At 42.3% G+C, this 21,182-nt stretch overlaps 1 protein-coding gene across 1 annotated transcript in view; it reads left to right on the top strand.

Annotated features, from left to right (window-relative positions):
* The window catches only part of LOC118700301 (cadherin-13-like), a gene marked incomplete at its 5' end in the record, with an annotated part of 31,474 nt that extends 12,381 nt beyond the window's left edge, over window positions 1-19,093 (top strand). The window contains one exon of the mRNA XM_036404693.1: window positions 13,704-19,093. Within this exon, the coding sequence (XP_036260586.1) occupies window positions 13,704-13,711 (8 nt within the window). The remainder of the gene's footprint in view (window positions 1-13,703) is intronic.
* Between the last annotated feature and the right edge of the window lie 2,089 nt (window positions 19,094-21,182).

Below are 21,182 nucleotides of genomic sequence, written 5' to 3'. Positions count from 1 at the left end.
AGGGCAGAGAAAACTGACAGCTAAAAGGAATTTCTGCTGTTTCTGAGAAAGCTTTCCAAATGAGATTTACAAAATTCCTAACTTGAATTGGAACTCTGGGAAAAAAAATCCCGGAATGACCCAAAAGTAGGAATTCAAAGCCATGGAATCCAGAATTTAAACAGGACATGTCCCTGGGTAGTCCTGTGACAGCTGCCAGCAAACTTTTTGGGGCAGTGTTAGTTCTGAATTCCTATCTGTTTCAAAGGAATAGCTGTGTCCTACAACTATGACAGTAAATCTGTTATTTAAGGACTGTTACCTTCATCTTCTGTTAACAGAATACATTGTAAAGTGACTTAAAACCTGAGCCATGGTGAAAGGCCTGGGATTCCCCATGAGATAAAATGTGCCCTGGGGCAGGGGGGAGGTCGAGGCAGAGATCCCCTCCACACCTGAGGCTTGGTGTGTGCCTGAACACACATCCTGCCCTGGTTTCTTCTCCTTTTATCCCAAAAGCTTGGCGTGAAGGTCGTTGTGAGCTGCTACCAGCTGATGTTTGTGGTGCTCTTTGAAGATGAAAAGGACTATATAAATGCTAAGTGCAAATTCCTGTTCTTAGTCTCCATCAGTGGCATCTAAAGGATCTGTTTTGGCTCTGGTTCAGCTGGGCTGGGCTCAGTCTCCTGGAACCAAATGCAAACTTCAGCTGTTAGGGGCAATATGTTAAAAATATTTGACAGGGTGTGACACCATTGCAGCAGGGATATAAATGTGCAGCCCATTGATTCAAATATATTCTTGTTGCCACTTCATAAATGTTGCTGCTGCTACACTAGGCGTGACTTTCACCACTGGAATTACTTTCTTATCTGATGTGATTTGCACTTGAACTTTATTTACATTAATTCATCTGCTCAGAATACAAAGGGGTAGAGAAAAGCTTTGTACTTTGGGAAGTTGCCACGTTCATGTTGATTCTTTACAGCCCCCACGAAGAAGCCCAATCATTTTCCTTAGGTTGAATTATAAAGCCAGTTTTAAGTTTTGGAAAGCACTTTTTGAGTTGCTCTTCTTGGCTGCAGGTCTTGTCCAGCTCAGCTGTGGGTGGAATACACCCCAAGGGCATCCCAAGGCTATTCCATGGCTGTCATTCCACCTCTGGAACTGTTCCCAACCCTGTCTGTGCAAAGCCAGCAAACACCACAACCCCCCTGAGCATTTTCCTCAGGTGTGCACTGCACAGAGACAGAAAGGAATGGGGCTGGGAGCCAGTTAAAATAATGTGGTTCTGTGTTTGAACTCCTCTGAAATGTGCTGCTATCGCCCCGTTCCCAACTCATTTCCACACACAGATTTTTTATAACTGTGATTAGCTCCATTGCAATGTTTTGTATAGTCCAAATATTTATCAGAGTAATCAAAGATTATGATGCCATAAAAACAAAGAGAACTTTAGTGCTTATTGAACAGATGAAACGTCCCATTTCTAGTGGCAAGTTATGGGTTTAATTTTAGCAAAAGCCCTTACGTGGCTGACTTTGCTCCCAGTGTTTGTATTTTATGAGGCTCTTGTTCCTGGGAGGTAAATCCTTCAGTCAAATGAACTTTGTAACTCATGCCAAAGTATTTCTTTTTGTATTTGACATCTGGTGTGAGGATAGATAGCCCCCTGAAAGAGCTGCTCCTGGTGAAAGAGCCCTGCATGAATTTCTCTCCTGTAGAAAACATCTTGGTATTATCATTTAAATGGTGCAATTATTAGCTATACTTAGAATATGTGCCTCCTCAGTAAATCATGAAAGAAGTCAGATGTGGCAGATTTCTGAAGTGTCTGAGCACACAAGTGAAGAGCCTGATTAAAACTGAAATGGATGCAAAACCCAGCAGTTCCTCCCATTCTGGAGACATCCTACTGTGCTCACTATATTGAGGGATAATGGGATACAGACTGCACACTTGCCCAGAAGCCCCTGGGAAGGTAGATAGAGCTGCAACAAGAAAAAATTAGGAGTTCCTGGCAGCCAGAAATAGAAAATATGAGATGCCAAAATATGTGGGCAGATTTGCACAACAAAACAATGTGGTGGGATTAAAAGATGATGAAAACAAAGTTGATTGGGAAAAGGAGCATCTCTGCATGCTTTGTATTTAACCTAATTTTACTGAGGTCAAGCTGGAATGGTGGAGAGTGGACAGGCAGAGGAGTTTCCAAAGTTACAACAGATAATGGTGACAAATATTGGAAAGAATATTGTCACTTGTCATTAAAGCAGACTCTGTGTTTAAGGTGAGACTTCATGTGGTGGCATTTTGTCCTCTGTCAGCTTTTCCTTGCCACTGCTGGAGACAAGACAGGACCAAATGTTCAGCCAAAATTCAGATTTTTAGTAGTTCAGATTGAGGGGGGAAAAAAACCATGAAAAAACCATCCTGGGTTCCTGGTCAGGGAGGGAGCTGCAGCAATCAGGTCCTGGAGGGAGGGAGGGAGGGAGGGAGTGGGGAAAGAGGAAATCTGTCTGAGCATGAGTGGGGCTGCTCTGAGATCGTCCCTGAGTGCTGCAGTGCTTCCAGGGGACACAGCCAACCCAGCCCTGCTCAGAACTCAGCTAAAAGGGATCCTCACCACCACCAGAACTGCAAACAGGCTCCCCCTGGAAGGCTCCTCAATGTCCTCAGGGAGAGAGCAGCTACAACATCCCACAAGGGTGAGGGATGGCACAGCAAAACAAGCCAGAAGCAAATTTGTGCATATTTGTGCACAAAATCTGCCCAGGCCCTGTGGGACACTGAGGAAGAACCACTCTGGCTGGCAGAACTAAGCTTCAGATCTATTACAAACTATTTATATTATTATTAGTATTTAAAGGGGTATTTGAATTCTGGGCTTTTGATTTTATAATAACTATTTCACTTAATTGCATAATCATAGAATGGTAATTGCATTTCATATCTTCTTTTATATTCTACCAACATAAAAGGCCACGTTAGATTCAAATGTGTGGAATGAAGGGAATAAAAGGCACAATAGTTGTGTCACTAATATTTTACTTAGATTTCCTTGTTATAAAAAGACTGGGATTTGAACCTCATGTTGAAAAAACCCAATGTTTTATCTTTTTTGACTATCAACCATGAATGAGAAGCTTTTATTTTGTTCACCTGGCCAGTGGATTACAAAGCTGCAAGTTGACTTGAGCTGAAATAAGTGAAGAGCTCCATTATTCTGAACAGAAAGTGACGTGCCAGACAAGGGGGGAAACGCTGCCTTAAAGAAATTAAATAAACTAGAGGTGTCTACATTGCAATTAATTTGTTAAAGTCAGGGTGAAAGGCCTCAGGTGTGTTTGAAAAACAGAGACTGGCACAGATGTTACAAAAAAGCCTTAGAGATACCCCTGAATTTAATTGCCTAGTAATTTCCACAAACTTTTCCTATTTGGTGTTGGCTGTCCCTCACTATATTGGCTTTTTTCTGATTTGACAAATAAACATGCAGGGCCAATAGAGAAAATACAGGTGGTTTTTTTTTTTATCCCTTGAAAATGATGTGTTTATTATTAAACCACTGCAAAAAAAAAACCAAACAAACAAAAAAAAAAACCCAAAAAAGTAAAAATTTCAATTATATGGAACTGGTGAGTTTGAATTTCCATGCAGCTGGACAGGCAGAGTTAATCCTGCAGTGTTATCTCTCACCCAGCTCATTTTTCAAAGCCACAGCAGCCCCTGTATCTCTTGTTTACCCCGTGTTATTTGTGCAGCAACATCAAATGGCTGAAAAGGGAAACAGAGCATTCCTGAAAGGCACCAGAATAAGACAAATCAGAGCAGGTTTCAAATGGAACAGACCTTTAAGGTCACTGCTCTTTCCCTTCCCTCTGCAGATTTGTTACCTGCACATTCCCACTTTTCTGCCTTTATTTTGAATTTCTTGGCTGAGTTTTAAACAGCCAGGTTGCTTTTTTTTTCCTTCAGGGCTCAACAATTGGGTTTTCCCTGTAGAATTTTTGGGTTTTCCCAAGAAAAAAAGGAAGACGTTCATCCCTGTTCCATCCAGTTCCAGAGGAAGGGTTCCCAGTAGGTGAATTTGCTAAAACCAACACTTCTTGTTTGTTTCTTTGTTTGGTTGGTTGGGTTTGGTTGTTTTCTTTTTATATTTTAGGTTGTCTTAGCACCTTTTAATCTTCTACAGCAATTTTCTTCTTTTCAGAGCAGTTTATTTTTAAATAAGTTAAAAAAAAAGATCAGTTTAATGAAAAATACTAAGGAAGTTTCCAAGATACATTTTCCCATTTCTGAGAAATCAAATATCCCTATTTTGGCTAAAATTGCAAAAACTATTAAAATTGGAGAGTTTTGCTGTGAAAGGTGCTTTATTGAGGTGGTTATTTGGGGTTTTTTTTTTTTTTGCACTGCTCTAATTTGAGTTGCATTCTTGTGCTAGAGCACAGCCATGTAGGTACCTAAAATATCACTTAAAATTTGCCCTCCAAGTAATTGGAAATTGCTGATATTTAGTGAGTTCCAGTGATGTAAATCTCACATCCTAAACCAAACAACAGCAGCAATATCCACTATCACTCACTGCCTTTTTGACAGATGCTTTGGTCCACATTAATGTTATTATTTTTGCAGCTAAATATCACTGAAATAGATGCTCTCTCAAGTGCCTGTATGAGAAAAACACCATTTTTATTTGTGCCCTTAAAGATCTGGTTTGATTTCAAAGGAAAGGATGGTTTGGGGTTAAGGGGTTGCTTCAATTTGAGCCAGCCTTGATTTGTATCTCAGTTTTAACACAGAGCTGTGCCCATTCTTCTGATTTCACTGCAGGTTTTTTCCAGTCCTGCAGCATATTGTGCAGTTTGGGAGCCCACCTAAAATTAATGGGGCTTGAAATGGCCCAGAAATCCATATGGATGTCCATAATTGGGGACAGGATGTTTGTACACCAGACAAGACAAATAGAAATGCCCCCAAATTACCCATCAGCATATTGAAATGTGCTTAATAACACTGCATTTGATGGAGTCAGTTAGGTGGGAAATGGCATTTTCCACACATTTGGAGCCATCCGCAGGCGTTGCAGGAGCGCAGGGGTGAGCAGAGGGGGCCGTTTAGGAGATGTGTGTTTGGAATGCAGAAGGGAGCAAATGCAGCTCCTTCCCCAAGAGCTGCAGTGTTATTGCTGCTGGTCACTCTGAGGCAGGGCATGGACATTCAGAGAGATTGGTTTGAGAGCCCATTTAGTGCTGGGAATTCAAGGGAACCTTTTTATGTTTTCATTTTCTCAGCCGTACTTCGCAGTAATTGTTGGTACATAATATTTTGTATTTCTTCTCTGAACAGCTTCTTAAAGCCACATAAATATTGAATTTCAGATGGTTATGGTCAGGATTGCTCTGGAGTGGCCTATGATTAAAAACTGGCACCGAATACATGACCAGCTGCAGTATTTTTTTCTGCCATTGATGGTCACTACACATTGTGAGATGTTTGTTTCTTTTCACCATGTCTGTCCTTGGCTATTTTCCCCATAACTGTTTTTCCTATTCCTTTCCTATTTTTTCCCTTTATAGCATCCAAATAACTCAATGTAAACAGCTTTGTGTTCAGATTTGGGCAGGATATTAAAGATTAGGAGGAGATTTGTGGTGCCTGAAGGTTTGATGCTGCTGCCTTTGCTTCTGCAATACCCAGTGGACCCTTTCAAAGCCCTTTAACGACAATTAATGTTTGGAGTATTTTAGATGAGGACTTAAAACCTCACTTTATCAATATAATTAATTGGGATAGGTCATTAGTTGGTGGTTAGGTAAGCACCTCTTTTAGGAGCAGTTCTTCAAAAGATTTGAAATGAGCAGGTTGATACCAACACCTGGCTGATTTTCTAGTTTGGTTTTTTTTCCTTTTCTGTGGCTTCTAAGCATAATCCTTCACTCTAGTTTTTATTCTTACTCAACAAGAATTTCTTCAGATGATTAATTTAGGATTTCAAGCTGGGTTGAGTTTGTACCTACAGATCTGAATGTGCCTGGATTGTTCATGTTCTGCTTATTTAAAACTGCTGGCAACCTGTGCTGTGCTGCTGTGGGAGATGAGATCTGAGTGCCTGAGCAGCTTCCAGCCCTTTAAAGGGTTGGCTCCCTGCTACAGCTGATGCATTTCATTTTCAGCATCCCTATGAAAAAAAAATATCAGCAGACTTGTTCAGTGCTGCTATTTCCAAACTGTACTTATTCATTTCACTTGTTGAATAGTTTCAACCATTCCATTCCATTTATCAGATTAGAGCATGGGGAAATATCCTTGCAGGCTGCAGGCAGCCACCTCTGCAATTGTTTAGTTTTGACAGAACTGAAAAATGAAGGAAGCATTTATTCCCTATTGCTCCAATGAAGGCAACACTGCTTTGACAAAGTATCCAACTGAAATTCACATCAATTTTTAAAAAAATAATAATGGAGTACATCTTGGCTTTTCTACCTTAAAACTCCCCATCTCCCAGTGAGATTCTTCACCTCCCTGGAGAACAGGAATTGTATTAGAAGATGGTTTTTATTTGATAAACCTAGGGAAGCACATGGCTCTGAATTTCTAAGCAAGGAAAGTTGGAATTTTGCTTCATCTGACCAACATTTCTTTCAGAAAATGTTTCTTTTATTCACTTAGGAGCAGCTCATTACACAGGGAGTGTGTGTGAGTACCTGATGGGGAGGAGGGCAGGCACAGACAAGAATTCAGCAGTGCCCTTGCCAGGGTCAGAAGAAAGAGCACTTTGGCTTCCTCCAGCCCTGCTTTGGGTCTGCCACTGCAGTCTCCTAATAAAAAAAAAAAAAAAAAAAAAAAAAAAAATCTATATCTATATCTATATCTATCTATCTATATATATATATATATATATATATATTTATTTATTTATATATATTTATATAATTATATATTATATAATTAATATACATTATATATTAATTATATATTCTAGTCCATTATATATCATTATATATTATATATTATTATATATTATATTATATTATATTATATTATATTATATTATATTATATTATATACAGTTATATTATATACAGTTATAATATAGTTATATTATATATTAATATTACTATCTATGTATATATAAATATATATTTATAGATATAGATTATATAAATTAATATAATAAGAATGAATCTATCATAATGAATACAATAAATTAGCAGTGTGGGAGCTGCTAATGCTGGTGTCCCACAGGTGCAAGGACCTCAGCAGGGGGAATGTGTCCCCTGTGCCCGCTGGGAGCTGGGGCTGGCACATTTGCCCCTCCCTGCCACGCTGGGCTGATTGCAGAGCCCCTGGCAGAGTTTCAGCTCCTGCAGTCCAACCCTGGCACTGATTTAGGAGAGCCCCCCAAAGCTCTGAGGGCAATTATGAGCCTCTCATTTCACACAGTGCTTCTCCCATCCTTAACAGGATAATGTCAAATAATTTCTCACTTAAATGAGAAACCAATTGTGTGTGATGCTATGAGCTGCAGATTTTCAGGATAAACTAATTTGCTTTTGGAGTCTTTATGAACTTTTCCCCAGGGTGTTGTGGCCAGTGAGATCAGCAGTTTGTTCTGGCTGATATTAACCCCAAATTTCTTAATTGCAGGAATGAAAACACAGGGTATCTGTTTGGGAACAGTCCTTCAAATTCAATGAGATTTTGGGGGAAATTTATAATAATTTATAGGCACACTGTGAAACTTCTGCAGTTGAAACTTCCCAGTGACAGATCAACCAGTGATGCACATGAAAATAATTTATATTTTTCAAAATTCTACATCCAGGCTAAACTAATAACTGTGCCTCTAATTAATGACCTTTCCTAGATGGTAAATCCAGGAAAGAAGTACCTGGATGTTGATTAGCTGCCTAATCAGAAGCACAGTGCTGATCTCTTCTATCATTTTTGTTACCTCTTTAGCATTACTGAGGTTTCAATAAAGTCCATGATGTAATGTAGACTTTTAATTATGCCAGATTAATGTAATATTTCTGATGAAAGGGTAATTGAAAGAAATGGAGCATGCATGAGCTGAACTCCAAACTCCAGCTGTGTTAACTCTCCTACTTTAATGGGAATTAAAGGATGAATGCATTTTGGGTAAAGCTCATTCCTGTACAGAGGGTCAGCAAGAAACTTAAACGCCTTTAATTTTTATGAGGTTTTAACTGCAGTGTAGAAGCAGAGTCTGTGAAATAGAGGGTGAGCTTGGTCTCATAAAGAGCACATCTTTCAAAGGCTGTTAATTACTCTGTTTAGACCTGTGTCTTTAAAAGAAGCAAGGGATTCAGTCACTAATGGAATGTAAATATGTTCAGAGAGAGCTCTGGCTGCAGCAGGGAAAGCCGGGGGGCACCAGAGCATTTCTGAGATCAGAAGTTCTGCAGACCCCACTGCTGGCTGGAGGGAAGGGTTCTGCTGGAATGTGAGCTCTTGGCAGCCGGAACCTCAGGGAATGAATTTACATCCCACCAGTTGCTTCTTCCCTGGAATGCAGATCATTAAATCTTTGTCTTAAATTCTGGGTATTTTTTTTTTCCCTCCATTTTCCTCTGTTGTGTGGCTGAACATGAGGAGTAAACCCTGAGTTAGCCCAGTGTGACAGAGGCAGGGAGATGTCTCTGCAGCCTTTGAAGAAGCCAGCATTAGGAACTTGGGCTAAATTAGGTAAATTGCACCTTTTCAAACCAAACCAGCTTTTGAAACTCTAATGCAGGGCTTTCCTGTGGAGTTGACCACCATCATCAACTTCAAATACAGCCAGCAGACCTTGGCTGAGGAGAAATAAGGGTTTTTCCATCTAATTTTCTATGCCATGAGTCTCCCTACCCTGAACTGTGCACTTAGACCTATATCCCCAAAGTAAAATTATTTTTATTGATGCTATTAGTACATTAGCTCCAGACAGACTCTCACAGGATTTGTCCAGCAGAAGAAAATCTTCACTTCCAGACCTCCTCTTCTTCCTGATGCCAACAGCCACCAGCTGCTGCTGAGAAGGTGCTGTGCTTTCCTATCTGAGCCCATTGACAGAAACGCAATAATTCAGAAACACATGGCAGTAACCCTGCCTTTCTCACTGCTATGGATCTTTTTAAGGTCTCTCCCAGCCTAGTCATTCTGTGAATTCTCTGCTATCTCACTGTTATCTCAGAAGGAACAAGGCTGAATGTCTCTCAAGTATCAGAGGTAGAAGAGCAGAGGAGAACTGTGAGATAAAATTGGTGAAGATCACATTAGAGACTGAAATGAGAGAGATTTCTGGAGGAATACATTCCCTACAGCTGTGCTCACTTAGTGCTGCTGTGAATCCCTGGATACCCACAGGAAAAGGTGGAAGGGACAAAATAAGAGAAAAAATTTCCATCCTCACCTTTGTGGCTTGAGTGCTTTGGCAGTAAATCACTCATTGTAGGTAATTTCTGTCAAATCACATCTGAAACAACACAGGGTGGGCAATAATTCCTGAGTGCTGAGGCCAGATATGGAGGCAGAGCTGATAGAAAGAAAATAAAATAATTACTAGGCCTAATTATCATTAGTGTGCAGATCTAAACCTGCCAGGCACAGGCTTACCAGGGAATTAAGTTCTTAAAAGAAATAGTTCTCATTGATCAGCAAATGTGCTCCCTGCACGCATTATTTGCACATTTTATGCTCACAGTATTCCTTAAATACTAATATATTTTATGAGCTATTGCCAGCTGCAAACTATAAATTGTCTGTGCTATAAAATACATAATAATGGGTTCAAAAAAAAAAACCTAAAAACCAATGCAATCCCATCAAAGTGAGTGGAAAAGTCACCAGGTGAGCTGGGGCTCAAATATGAAGTAGACTCTAAAATTTGGCTCTGTGTGAGCATTTATGGAACTTTCATTTGTTCCTTCTTTACGGGGACAATAAATAAAAAGAAAAGCCAACAAGAAAACTACAATTCCTACACAGGAAACAACAATGAACACTGGAAATCCAACTGGGAGAACAGAGAGATTTTAAACATGGACCAGAGGCTCAGATCTCCCCAGTGAGTTTATAACAGAGCAGTTGTGTTGGTTTCAGTGGATTTCCTCACTTTCAGGTTGAGTTTTCCAGGCAATAGTTTGGTTTTCCTTGATTGGGAATAAACATTGAGTTTTCCAGGCAATAGTTTGGTTTTCCTTGATTGGGAATAAACATTGAGTTTTCCAGGCAATAGTTTGGTTTTCCTTGGTTGAGGATAAACATTGAGTTTTCCAGGCAATACTTTGGTTATCCTTGGTTGAGGATAAACATTAAATTTTCCAGGCAATACTTTGGTTATCCTTGATTCCTGTAGATTTTGTGTTAAGGGAGTTACTGGCCAGGATGTTTGGCCAATTAACACCTTACATGACCTTATCAGACTCTTTGTAGAAATTAAATTTGTAACTGACACTTGTTATTAACCACAGAAAATAAAAGACTGATGCTCTCTAGGACAGAACAATTTCCAATCAATTTTGTGTGCAACAGAAAGACCCAAGATAGATTTGATCTTGCATATTCTTACTTACCAAAAGTTGTCTACTGAAATTTTACAGACCATGATTTTGAGTGTTGAATCTGATTTCCAGAGGCAAAAAACTATTCCTTTAAATAATCCACCTGTGCAAAATTTTCTACTTTTCTACTCAATAACAAATAATTATTATTCAATAAAAATTATTATACTTTGTGGGGGTGTAGGTCTAAGTGCACAGTTCATGACATAGAAAATGAGATGGAAAAAGCCCTTCTTTCTACTCAATCACCATTAAGGGCTGTGTTTGGGATAATTCTTTTAACACGAGGCTCAGCTGAATTCAGAGTAGTCTTGGTACCCTCTGCCAGTGCCAAGAGTTTGTGGAAGTGTCAGGAGATGTTGGGACACAGCTTCCTGTGGAAGGGGCCCAGGTTTCTCTGAACACACCTCAGGGGAAGTTGTCACCACAGGCTGTGGATGAGGGGAAAACCAGGGAATTCCTGCAGGGAAAATCCAGGGATGCGCAGGGGGAAAGGGGCAGTGAAGGAGGCACAGCCACAGAGGTTTTGTCAAAGTGGCAGAGCAGGAAAACGCTCGGTAGAGCACAAGGCTGGCAGGGGATGAGCACACAGCAGCTCAATTTGTCACGGGCTCACAAAAGATGCTGCAAACCTGCTAAGTGAGAGCCTGGGTAGGGGATTTGGCTCTTTGAATGGCTACAAAAAGCCCTTTGGGACAACCTGTGAGAGAGAATCCTCTAGATTGACATAACCTAAATATACAGAGCTAGAAAGGAGATTCCATGACAAAAACCTCCTCTGGTTTGTTTGTGCTTTCAGGCCTGAACAAGAGGCAGGATGATGGTGTTGTCCTGAGCAATCAAAGGAGGGAGTGCTTCAGGGGGAAGGTTTAAGAGCTGAGTTGTAGCTGTGCAGAGCTGCCAGGAAAACATCCAAAAGTTATCAGAGCTAGAGGCTGACATTTTAGACTAAATGGAAAAGTGGGAGAAGAGAGTAAGAGCTCTGAACTGTCAGCAACAATGTCATTGCTGAGCAGGAAAGGATGGTGGCACTGAGAAGGGGAAGAAACCAAAGTGGGGGGGAAAAAGGTTTCCTAAAGGAATAAACTGGAGGAACGAGACCAAAGGAGAGGCTGGGAAAGTGATTAGAGAAATCATGGTAAAATTACAGGAGGAGATAGTCCCAGGAGCCAAGGGAACTTCATTTTCAGGCATGTGATTGAATGGATCAAAGGCAAGAAAGGATGGAGTTGAGAAGAAATTTCAGTGAAAGAAAATCTGAGCAGAGCTTGTAGAGCTTTGAGGTGAAAGGAGCCAGGAATGGGGTGGTGCCTGCAGAGGCAGCTGGGGTAACAGGGAGGGTCCAAAATTCCTTGTGAGAGACAAACTGGCCTTCAATAGATACAAAAACAGCAACGGAGAAAGAGTCATAATTAAAGATTAACTGGTTTCTGTACATCCCACAATGTGTATGAAAGGCTCACACACATTCATTATGCCTGTCAATATAATGTAAAATATACAAGCTTTTCTTCAGGTGTGCACATAAATCACCAAACCCTGCCCTTTGTTTACAGGCTGTTGGTGGAGCAGCTCAGTGGCTGCTCCAGTTGGTGGGGAATTTATAAATTTTGTGCTGACAGATTTCTCTGGTGACGTCTCAGCCAGTGCATTGCACAGAAACTCAGCACCACAGCTGCTGCTCATTCATCATGTCCAAGTGCCTGTCCTGAGCAGGAAGACCCCCAAGGATCTCCCAAGGATTCAGAGCAGTTTCATCAGTCCCAGACCAGTGTCAGCTCCTTTGAGCCAGGATTAAACAAATCCCCTTTAATGACACTGAGCTTCATTGGGATCTGGAAATGCTATTTTTCAGGTTGTCTGTGAGACCAGAGTCTCAAATTCTTTCTTTTCACCACCCAGGAGATCAGGTTGTTTATGAGAATTTAGTTCTAGCTGGCATCCCTAATCCAAATATATCCAGACTTTGGCAGTCATGACCATAAATCTCCTATATGTGAGTCTGGATCCTCATTTTGTGGCCAGACCTTTTCTTTCAGCAGCAGGATAAAAATCCATGTGCCCAAGCAATTCCAGATTTTGTCCTATTTGGAAATCTCAGTTAAACTTCTCCTTTCAGTGAGCCCCATCCATCAGCACCTCTATGGATTTCTTACGCTTAATTTGCTTTATTTACCTTTGTTTACCAGAAGTGAAGCACTGCAGGGAAGGGGCCAGGCAGCTGTTGGCATCCAGGTGCCTGCTTGCTGCAGAATTCAATATTGACATCAGTTCAAAGGATAACAAGAAAGAAACAGATAAAACAAAACAGCCTTATCAATAATTAAATTAAATTTGATTTGCCCTAAAAGGCAAACAGATCATTAAAATTTTTTAAAGGGCGCAAACCAGCATCTAACATTGACCATTACATTTCTGTGGTGGTGACAAAACTATCAATATTGCAATATTACAATCTTTGAAGTGTACAGATGCAATAAACATTAGAAAAACATTTGCTGACTGAGTCTTTCCCTTGGTTTTATAGGCTGAGTGTGAGCTATAGCTGATGTTAGATTTGCTCCTGAACTCTCCTTTCTGAATTCCTTTACTGCCTTGGTATTATCAGGGTGTCCATCTAAAACAGAATTCAAGCCCCACATTCACTTTATTTAATAGAAATGCCACATAAAACTCTTCTATTTCTGTAGCAACATTAATATGATGCACCAGGCCTTTTATTCCCTTTATTCACAAACTCTAAAGCTCTATTAGAGTGTTAATTTTTAAAAGAATTTTGTTTGTTTGCTCTTTGCTTGTCAGGGTGTGCAGGGAGGGAGGGGCTGGCATTTCCTTGGGCACAAATGGAACTGATGGAGGTGCCCAAGGTGGGGAATCAGGCCCTGGCTCAGGATTTATCCTCTCACCACATCTTCCAGAATTGCACCACAAAGGTCTCTGACTGCCCCCCATGACATTTTGGGCTTTCCTCTTGGAAATTGGAGATTTCTGCACTCACTTTAATTGTTCCTAGACCCAAATAATCAATATTTAGCTACTGGCAATGTTCATGCACCCAACCAGTGATTTGACTGGGGGGAAAAAAAAAAAACCCCAAACACATAAAGATCCTGTGATTTGCATGGCAATACTCACCCCCATCTCCTCCTTTAGGTCTGTAAGAATTCTGCCATTTGAAGCTGTCCTACCGAGTTGCCATGGCAACGAGAAGAAAGGAAAAAAACCCATCAGCCCTGAAGATTGCAGTTTACAAGGACTGTTCTTCACTCCTCGGCCTCAGTTGCTCCAGTTTAGTTTGCAACCTCACTCAATCTGTCCAACTGTACCTTGGTGTTCGACAGCCTCCACCCCTCTGCCCTTTGGCCCTGGATTCCTCCTGCAGGACACAAGGTTTACTCAAAATTTACTCTGAATGTTAACAGACCATGACATCCAAACCCCCACCCACCTTGGGGTGAGCAGAAAAAAAAGAAAAAAAAAAAAAAAAAAACAAACAAAAAAAACACCACGAAACCAGATTGACTCAATTTTTTTTCTATCTGTTGACTTGTTGCTATTCAACTGTTCAGAAAATATTTTGTCTGTGGGTTAGTATTTGTATATGTATGAGTGTATGTATATATATATATTTATATAGAGAGAAGAGTTATACCACAGGTTTAGCTTTTATAAAACGTTCATCTGGAGGGTGAGAGAAGGGAGGGAGCAGAAGAACAACACCACCACAGCCACAGATGAATGGGAGCTGTCCCAGCATGGCTAAACCTGCTGTGTTTGCTGTCCAGAGCAGCAGAGAGCCTGCGGCCCTTCTCGTACCTCAGGGTCAGCAAAGGAGAAATGCAAATCCCCAGGGCTTGTTCCTGCTCTGGACTGCTCCCCCTGCCCCAGAGGGAGCTGGGCATGCAGGAGGAGCAGCCAGGTGTGAGCAGCTCTGCCTGATTTGAGAGGCCAAAGGGCTGAAATGTTGGCTGGGGCAGGTGACAAAACGTTTTTATCAGCTCTGCAGGTGAGAAGCTGAGCCCAATGCTCAGAGCTTGCCAGAGCCCTGATCTCTGCCTCAGCCTCGGGGCCAGCAGCAGCACAGGGGCCCTGTTCCATAAATACCCTCACAGCCACACCAATCCATCCTTTTGGATATATATATACATACATACACATGTACACACAGTTTCCAGTTAAGAGTAACGAGAGCATTTCTTTGTGTGTGTAAACTTAGCACACCTGTTTGCAGACAGGGGAAAAAAGGGTGTTTGTTCTCTATGAATATGGATCCTTTTTTATTCTGTGAGCATGTAAGGTCAAAAAACAACAACAAAAAAAAAGAATCCTTCTAACTGTATGAAGATGATCATCTTGTTAATAAACTGTAAATGATCCATCAAAGCTCACACCAAATTTTTATAAAATTAACACAAAAAGTATACTAGTGACAGACTGTGGCTTTTACTAGAGCTTGGCAGTAACTAGGGTAAGGTAAGTGTCTTAGAATATTTTAATAAACTTGCTTATTTAAAGTTTAAACAAGAAAGCTTCCTTATGCAATAGAACTTTGCAGCTGCACTCTTTAGTTGGCATTTTTACAGTAATTATGGGTCATACTCGATGGCATCCTTACCACAGTGAGAGTATGAGCATACCTTCCACCCCACATCTATGTTCCAATAGTAAAGATTTTTGGAAGCATTAAAAATAAGTCCAGACATACATTTAGTTTCCCATAATGCTACACTAGATATTAAATGTGTGTTGGTGGTTAAAATTTGCTGTACAATAGCTTTTCTCCGACTTCCTGTATTATACCAAATATGAAACAGGTTTTGGTTTTTTTTTTTTCTTTCTTCTTTTTTTTTTTTTTTAATCAAAAGGAGTAATAACAACAGACAGAGGAAAAATGAGTTTGTGTCGTGAGCTTTCCTAACGTTGTAGATTTGTTGATAAGATATGAGCTGCCTTCAGACCAGGCTTTCTCTTCCAGCTTAACTCCTGCAGTCCTGGCCAAGTGAAATCTCTTGTGTCACCCAAGTGGCACTTGAAGGTCACTGGGAGCCCAGGAGTGGCTTTGGCAGCTTCAGGCATCCCAGCAGGGAAGTGCCTGACCCCAACCCTCGACATGGGCACGCTCCTGGTCCTCTCTCCCTGCCCATGCCTTGTATGGACCCCACCTGCTGCTTTGCCATCAACAATCACATCTTTTTTATTAAAAAAAAAATAAATAAAAATAAAAATAGATATTATTTTCAAGCAAATTTTTTTCCAAAAGGAACAATTTATCTACTGTATGGCACCTCTGGAATTCCAACGTGTATGTTCAATGAATGCACCCAAAGATATTCTGCACCCTGTGCTTTGAGCTACAAAACCTCTATCTTGAATAAAAGAAATTATATTACCCTGCCCCACAAATACTCTTTTCTACTTGCTTTTTTCCTCTCTCCACCCAGCCAAACCCACCTCTCTTGGCTTTGGTGTCATTTCTGTCAAGTGCCAGAAAAATGTGCCCTTCCCTGCTTTAAACCCAGGCTCACAGAGCGTTTGGTGAATCATCCCAAGGGCAGCCAAAGTGAGGAGCAAAGAGAAAACTCTTCTGCCTGGAGCTCCACCAGCAAGGGGAAGACTCTTCCTACACCCTGTGCCCAAGGAAAAGATCTTTCTTCTTGGATCCACTGCAGAATTTTGATGTGCAGAGGGGTCAGAGCCTGGCTGAAGCTCTGACCCGAGCTGCATCCAAGCCTCCACTCCCATTTTCCCTTTATTTCTGCTCCCACATTAAAGCCTCCCAGCCTTTCCCAAGTGTCCCCAGAGCCCATCGCAGCCATGCCAGGAGAAGATGAAGCTGCCATGTTCATGTTTGTCCCCCTTTAACACAGACTGTGGCACGTTCATGGTGTGACACGAGTGAGGAACCACAGCAGGATCTGAATTTTCCTACCTGAACAAAGGGTGTCACCTCTGGCTCAAAAAGCCAGTGTCCATTTCCTGGAACAAAGGAACAGCAGTGATTTATCCATTTTCCTACAATACAATGAAAAAGCAGAAAATTTACAAAATTGGTTGTATTATTTTCTAATAGTTGGTTCTGTTTAACATTAGTTCAGCCTAATTAATTGATTCAACATTAATTCAAGGTTGCTGTTTTTATAACACACCCCTTCTTCCTACCCAGCTGTTTTAGCCCCACCAAGTTATTTCAGTCTGTGTTTGTAGGTTCATGAATGCTGTCTAGATTTGGAAAGGCAGTGAACTTGTTGATTATCATTTTGTAACATGCACAAACTTACTTTTTATTTGTTAGAATCATTTCACTTGAAAAGGTCTGTGCTGTTGAAACAAAAACAGGGAATAGCAATCAGTGAGAGGGGTTTATTAGCAAGGGAAAGGTCTCATTTTTGGTGTGCTTGCTAATTGAACCCTGGTCTGTGCTCCTTGTGTGTGCTTTTCCACTGTGCCTGTGTGCATTTATTAATGTCCATGTTGCTCAGTAGCTGTAGGTCTGGAGAGTAAAAATAAGGAAAAAGAGCTGAATTTCCTGCTGGGTGTGGAGGAAGATGTGGAGGTGAGGGTGGAACGCTGGCAGCACAGTCCCTGAGCCCTGCTCTCATCACCTTTACACTGCTGGAGTCAAACAGCAGCTCCATCAGCAGAACTGAGGTTCAGTTCATCATTTTTAGGTGGAATTTTCCCTCCCCACCTCTTGCTTCTTGCTGCTGGCTGTGAACAGTGGGGCTGCAATGTTTGTCACAGGATTGCTGAGTGCTCACACCTTAGCAGAAGCCTGGGGTTTGTCACACCCAGCCACCCACAGGTGCCCTCCACTGAGCACCTGGAGTTGTCAGAACCATTTGGTTTAACCTTTATTTGAAATGGATGGGGTGAAACGATTTGTTCCGCTCTCTTGCATAGTCATTTTTTAGATTACTATAATACAAACCTCATTTATTAAATTATGGATTTACAAGCAGTTTGTAGGGCCCTATCTTAAATGCCTTGTCACTAGAAAAAGACATCTACTATATTGACAACTTTGGTCTTTCCTTTGCAAAGGCCTCTTGTCTGAAACACTGAGAAAGCTGCCAATTTTCCTCTCAAATGTTACTAATCCACTCGGAGCAGAATTCTGTACACAAATAATTTTACATCACTTGCTCTAAAGGCTAAGTTGCTTTTGGAATAGGTTTAAAAATGTCTTATTTAATTAAAAAAAATAATAATTATATTAAAGTCACATTGGCTTGAGACCACCAAGTCTAAAGCAAAACTCTGCTCCTGTCTTGCCTTTTTTGCATCTCTAGAAACTCTGTTGTCTGAGAGAGAGCCAGCCCAATGCTAACACAAAGAAAAATAAAACAGCAGTTACTTCCTTTCAGTTAACTCTGTGCCCTTCAGCAGTGCACATCAGGAATGAACATGATAGACATTCTCTTCAGAGCAGACAGAGCTGAGTCTTGAAAGCACACGAGGCGCTGAGTGCCCTGTCCTGCCTCACACCAGGACACTGCAGCTGCTCGGGGCTGGTCCCAGTGGGATGGATGCACACTGGAAACCCCACTCCCAGAGGAGGGTTTCCAGTTGCACAACTGCTATGTGTGTATATATGTAGATATATAGAGATATACACATATAAATATATATATTATATATATGCAGGTGGAAGGAGGTGGATACAACACGGGGGACTTGGAATAAGCAGTTTAATTCCCTCAGTTAGGGATGAATTCATGAGATAAGGGACAGCATGGGCTGCATGTACTGGACCAGTCTGATTTGAAGCAAATAAAAAGGGCGAAAAGCCCACACACCAAGCCCCAGGCTTATCTCAACTCTCCTGTTGTATTTCTGCCACCCTGAGCTGTCCCCTCGTACCACAATTATATCAGTTGAAGACATGCATCGTTGTTTTCTGACTCATTGTCAGTTGTCTGTGGATCAGCAGGTCACAGGAGTGCGAAGGGAAGGGTTTAGAGCCAGAATTCCTCATTCCTGAGCTTTCAGTGGGACAATGTGGGACATTCCTGAGCTTTCAGTGGGACAGCTGTTCGGGAAAGCTTCATCCAGCCTTGAGCGCTGCACTCCTCCTCTGCATCAGCAAGCGAGTGCACTCTGAGGCTTGGGGTGAAACAAATGTAGTGTAGAGCCAGGCTGGGTGTTTGGATGTGCACACACCCCCTGAGGTGTGGAATGAGGAATGAATCCGTGTCTGGGGGGCTGAGATGGGAACTCAGCACAAAGGGGTTGTGTTGTTACTGCCATTTCAGCCAGAACCCTCCTGCAAAACCACACCTACCCCAAACAACCTCTGTCCCTTGAAGTTACCATCAACATTTTTTTTTTCATTTTTAACAGTCCAAACAAGGAGGAAAACATTTTGTTTGATTTTCAAGATGCTTAATTCAGCTGCTTTTCCAGTTAATCATTCCTTTGGGCCCTAGTTGCTGAATCGCTTGCTGTTTCTGAGGTGTAAATAAACATTTTGATTTATGATGTGGTTGCAAAGAAACTTGTAATTTATTTGTGAAATGCTCAAATAAAGGATGTATGGGCTTTTACCTTCTGTCTGGACCTAGACCTTGCCTCAGGAATGGAGGCCACAAAACGACCTCCAGACTGGCAAAGGAATGGAACCACCCGTGCTAAACATCAGAAACCTCAGCATGTTCTTAGGGAAGGAGAAAAATTGCAGCCTTCACGTGGTTTGAGAATGAGAATCATGAGCTTAGAGAGGTAAATGGAATCACAGAGGATGGTTTGGGTTGGGAGGGACCTTAAAAATCATCTTTTGAATTATCTAAAGATCAGAGACACCTTCCTGATCTAAAGAGCAGGGCCCTATCCAGCCTGGCCTTGGACACTCCAGGGATGCTCTGACCACACAAAAAAAAAGGTTTGCTCACCAAAGAGCAGAGGTGAATATTCAGGTAACAACAATAATCTGCTGTCTAAAGCCCCATTTCCATTGAAGAGGTTGCCTTGAGCCAAACCCAAACCAGCTGTCCCAGGCTGGACTGCAGCCAGGAGCTCTCATGGATCTTTGTGCATTTCCTTCCTTCCTCTCACCTGGTCACCCACCAGCCCCTCAGAGAGAGCAGCCAGGCACAAAAACTGCACAAACAACACAGAAAACTGAACAAATGCCTCCTTGCCAGGGAATTCTTGTTCCAGTGTAAAGCTAAAGCCTGCTGCCTTGCTGAAATTCCTGCAGGTTCTATTTCAGATCTTCTAGGAAGTTATCTGAAGTGACAGAGCCACACAAAGGTGGAATATCTCTGAAAATAGCCTTTCAATACCTGTGAGAATAGAGGAAGCTGGGGAGGGAGGGCAGCACTTGAAGCAAACATTTGAGTACAAGCCCCAGCAGCTTTCTGTCACCGAGACCCACCTCCAGCCCCTGCCCATTGCTGATGCTTTTCCAGGCTTTGAATCTAAAGGGGTTTTTTTCATGTGGTCCATAATAAGTAGAGGATGAAAGAGCCCACATGAAGCCTGTGCTGTAGTTGAGCAGAAGGTCATCCATGACCTGAAAGCCACAGCAAACCTGTGTCACCTCCTTTGGTCTCAGCTGAGCTCGTTGTCCTAAACCAATGCTGAGAAACAGCACAAAGTTAAACCACAAGCAGTGTAGTGTTAACAGAGAGAGAAAATGCTGGATGGTTTTCAGCTGGGGGAGGTTTTGTGCTGCCCTTTGAACCCTCCTGTGTCTCATCTCACACCTCCCATTCCGCACTGCACACTGCTGTTAGCTGGGAACTGTGCACAGCTCAGCCCAGTCATGGCTTTTCCCCAGCAGCAGAAATCAGAGCAATCCCCCTGCCTTCAGTGCAACCTTCTCACCTGCAGAAACAAAGCAAGGGTCACTGCTCCTGCTGCAAAGCTTTGGGGAGGCTCGACCTCCTCACCTCCGGCCGGACTCTCCTCATCCTCCTGCTGCCCTTTGGCTGCTCCCGTGGCTCCTGCACTGAGAGACTCCAGCCCAGCACAGCCCAGCTGTGTGGGCAGCACAGCCCACTCCTCTGACTCCTTTCCCAACCCCACAGCTCCACATCCAGCTGTGTGGGCAGCACAGCCCACTCCTCTGACTCCTCTCCCAACCCCACAGCTCCACATCCAGCTGTGTGGGCAGCACAGCCCACTCCTCTGACTCCTCTCCCAACCCCACAGCTCCACATCCAGCTGTGTGGGCAGCACAGCCCACTCCTCTGACTCCTCTCCCAACCCCACAGCTCCACATCCAGCTGTGTGGGCAGCACAGCCCACTCCTCTCACTCCTTTCCCAACCCACAGCTCCACATCCAGCTGTGTGGGCAGCACAGCCCACTCCTGTAATTCCTTTCCCAACCCACTGCCCCACATCCAGCTGTGTATGGCAAACAACTCATTCCTTTCACTCCTTTCCCAACCCACAGCTCCACATCCAGCTGTGTGTGGCAGCACAGCCCATTCCTCTGACCCATTTCCCAACCCCACATCCAGCTGTGTGTGGCTATGGCAGCACAGCCCATTCCTGTGACTCCTTTCCCAACCCACAGCTCCACATCCAGCTGTGGGACATCACCACCAGCTCTGTGGTTGGATGCACTTCCCAAACCAGGCTGTCCAAAACAAGAAAAGAAAGCATTTTGGTTCCTTGATTACTGCCAG

This window comes from Molothrus ater, unplaced genomic scaffold, assembly GCF_012460135.2.
Source record: "Molothrus ater isolate BHLD 08-10-18 breed brown headed cowbird unplaced genomic scaffold, BPBGC_Mater_1.1 matUn_MA548, whole genome shotgun sequence".
NCBI lineage: Eukaryota > Metazoa > Chordata > Aves > Passeriformes > Icteridae > Molothrus > Molothrus ater.
This window is presented reverse-complemented; position numbering and strand designations above follow the sequence as displayed.